Source organism: Arachis ipaensis, chromosome B05 (assembly GCF_000816755.2).
Source record: "Arachis ipaensis cultivar K30076 chromosome B05, Araip1.1, whole genome shotgun sequence".
Taxonomy (NCBI): Eukaryota; Viridiplantae; Streptophyta; class Magnoliopsida; order Fabales; family Fabaceae; genus Arachis; species Arachis ipaensis.
The window spans coordinates 9,913,211-9,915,908 of record NC_029789.2 but is presented as its reverse complement, the minus strand read 5'-3'; the positions used below and the strand labels follow the sequence as shown (position 1 = coordinate 9,915,908).

General features: G+C 32.4%; 1 protein-coding gene across 1 annotated transcript in view; it reads right to left on the bottom strand.

Moving 5' to 3' along the window:
• The window catches only part of LOC107640112 (anthocyanidin 3-O-glucosyltransferase 5-like), a 3,377-nt gene continuing 2,510 nt past the window's right edge, over window positions 1,832-2,698 (bottom strand). Inside the window, exon 2 of the mRNA XM_016343664.1 lies at window positions 1,832-1,958. Coding sequence (XP_016199150.1) covers window positions 1,832-1,958 — 127 coding nt within the window. The remainder of the gene's footprint in view (window positions 1,959-2,698) is intronic.

Below are 2,698 nucleotides of genomic sequence, written 5' to 3'. Positions count from 1 at the left end.
CATACAGATGTGCCAAACTAGTTACCCCCAACTGTAGAGTCGAATGCGATGGAAATCTCGAAGAAGAGGTAAAAACTTCGAGTTTACAAAATTCATCAACTTGTCTGGAAACACAATCGTTCCAAACACACAAAATATATGAGTTCAGACATACCGTTCGATTGACTCCTGTGTGTCTAACGGTTCAGTGTCTCTGCATCGTCGAACCTATGCAAAGTTTACCTTTCCCAAAGTATGATCGTCCAGACCGGGCGGCCTACCAAAAACTGCTAAGTAGTTCTCCACCAAGAACTCATGGCTGCTGTCCGTTCAGCCCGTCACGAGCTCCTCATTAACTAAAATTATAATACAGCAATAGAAAAGCATGAAAAGTTCAACACAACAAAATGAAAAAAAGGTTGCCTCCATTAATTTTTCCAGCAAAGCCGCCAATCAGCCATATTTTGATGTTCTCTAGCAACATAGCAAAACATTATTCAGCAAACAAAGAACCTAAAATCAGAAACTGCGTTATAACACAAACAATTAATACCAAATGGGGTTGTATTTTAAGAAAAAAAAAAAAGAATGTTAAACAGTGATATGAATGCTTAACTAAACTAAACATGTGCCTCTAAATGTTAGGTATTCTCGATTCTCAATCCTCAAATTTTTGAATTATTTTCAAAATTAGAATCATAACAAGTTTCAGCAAATAAACACAGTTTACAAACAAAATCATTGGTTCACTTAATTAAAACTGTAAAATCATTGTAGTACAAGGAAACAACCTTAAACCAGAATAAAAAAAAAAAAGAAGTCAAAACAGAAGATAAAAACCAACAAACTTCACCAGAATAAAAAAATAAATATAAGGATATTATCCAAGAATAAAAACCAACAACCCACTTTTCATCTGATCTTGAGTTATTATCCAGTATTACTTACATATCCAAGAAGATTGAGACTCCGATTTGGGATGCAAAAACCTTTGTTCTTCCTCCTACAAGCGACTTCAGGCACAATCACACCAAAGATAAACACATTCAATTCATAGCAAAAAAAAAAAAAAGTAGAACAGAACCAAAACCTTAAACCAAAAATCACAACAACAAAAATAATGAATTCAGAAATCAAAATAAACACACAAAAAGAAGAATAAAATCAGAATAAATCCTAAAATCTAATAAAAATAGAACAAAATCAAAATAAACCAAGAACGGAGGCATAAAACATAATCATAAACAAAAAAACCCAAATAAGTGTTATTACCAATAATAATAACAAATTGAAAATCATTATAACAATAATCAGAAAACCAAAACCAAGAACTAAGAACCAATAATCATAATTAATAGAAAAATCATCAAGTTACAACATAAAAAAAAATAGAAGTCAGAACATAAAAAAAGTTCACAAAAATCATATTAAACAAGAAATTAGAACAAAAATTGAATAAATCGTACTTGAGGCCGAGAGACTGAGAACTATGGAGCACAACTGAGAATGATGAAGAACCACGATGCTAAGGATGATGTGGCTGCTAAGATCGACGGTGCTGAGAACGACGACGTGGCTTTTGGACGGCGTGAGGCATCGACAGACGACGGGACGGAAACGGCGGTTGCTGGACGACAACGACGGCAGATAGGAGTAGAGGACTATGATTGAGAGAGGAGTGTGCGTGAGTGAGAGACAATGAGTGAGAAAGAGCAGTTTCTGTGTGAGCGAGTATATGTGTATATATATTGGTTCTTGCACTTCTTCTTTCCTTCAACTTACAAAACGCAGAAACACATATTACCTCTTCTTCCTTCACATTCAAACGCAAAATGCAGATATAAAGATCCTTTCATCTACACGTGTCGAACATGCAATCTTGCATCCTGCAAAATGCAGCTTTCGTTTTGCTCTGAAAACCGGCAAAACACAAGTTGCGTTTGACGTCTTTCAAGGAGATCAAAGTCCAAATATCTAATCTGCATAGGAGACAAAAAAAAATACATTTTGCATTGTGGTTGCTCCTTGCAAAATGTAGGTTGTATTTTGTAGCAACTAATTTATTTATTTTTTTCCCTTTTTGACAAAATGTAGATTGTGTTTTGTAGATCTATAAACTTACAAATTCACATTTATACACAATACACTATGGACCAATATATTTAAATTACACCAATTTTTATTTTATTATTAAATTAATTTCTGAATTGGATGTCATAAAGGTAAGGACTCTTTTAAAAAGCTTAAATTTACTGTTCACAATTATATCCATCATATTATAGGAAAGTTATCAGGTGTACCCAAAAATACTGATATTTCAGTTGTTTTAACCGTTAATTTTAATTAATATATATTATATATATTTTTTATAATTTAGATCAACGATTAAAATAACTAGAATATCGATATTTCCAGTATACGTATACTTGAAACTCTTCCTATATTATATGGATAACCTCTAACTCTAAAATTCTTTATTTATTATCTCTGTTATCTTGTGTGTACTCTAACTTTTGCGTTTAGGCTTCTTTCTTAAAAGCAGCTTATGAAGTTATGATATTGCGGATAACAATGGTCCACTTCCCATGTCGTTTGGTTGTATTGGGGTACAATCACCACATGCATACAAATTAAACATGATACATCTATTCCACTTTAGAGAAATATTAACATAGTGATATAAAAATATAAAATTATATTTTACAGATGAGATATAGAT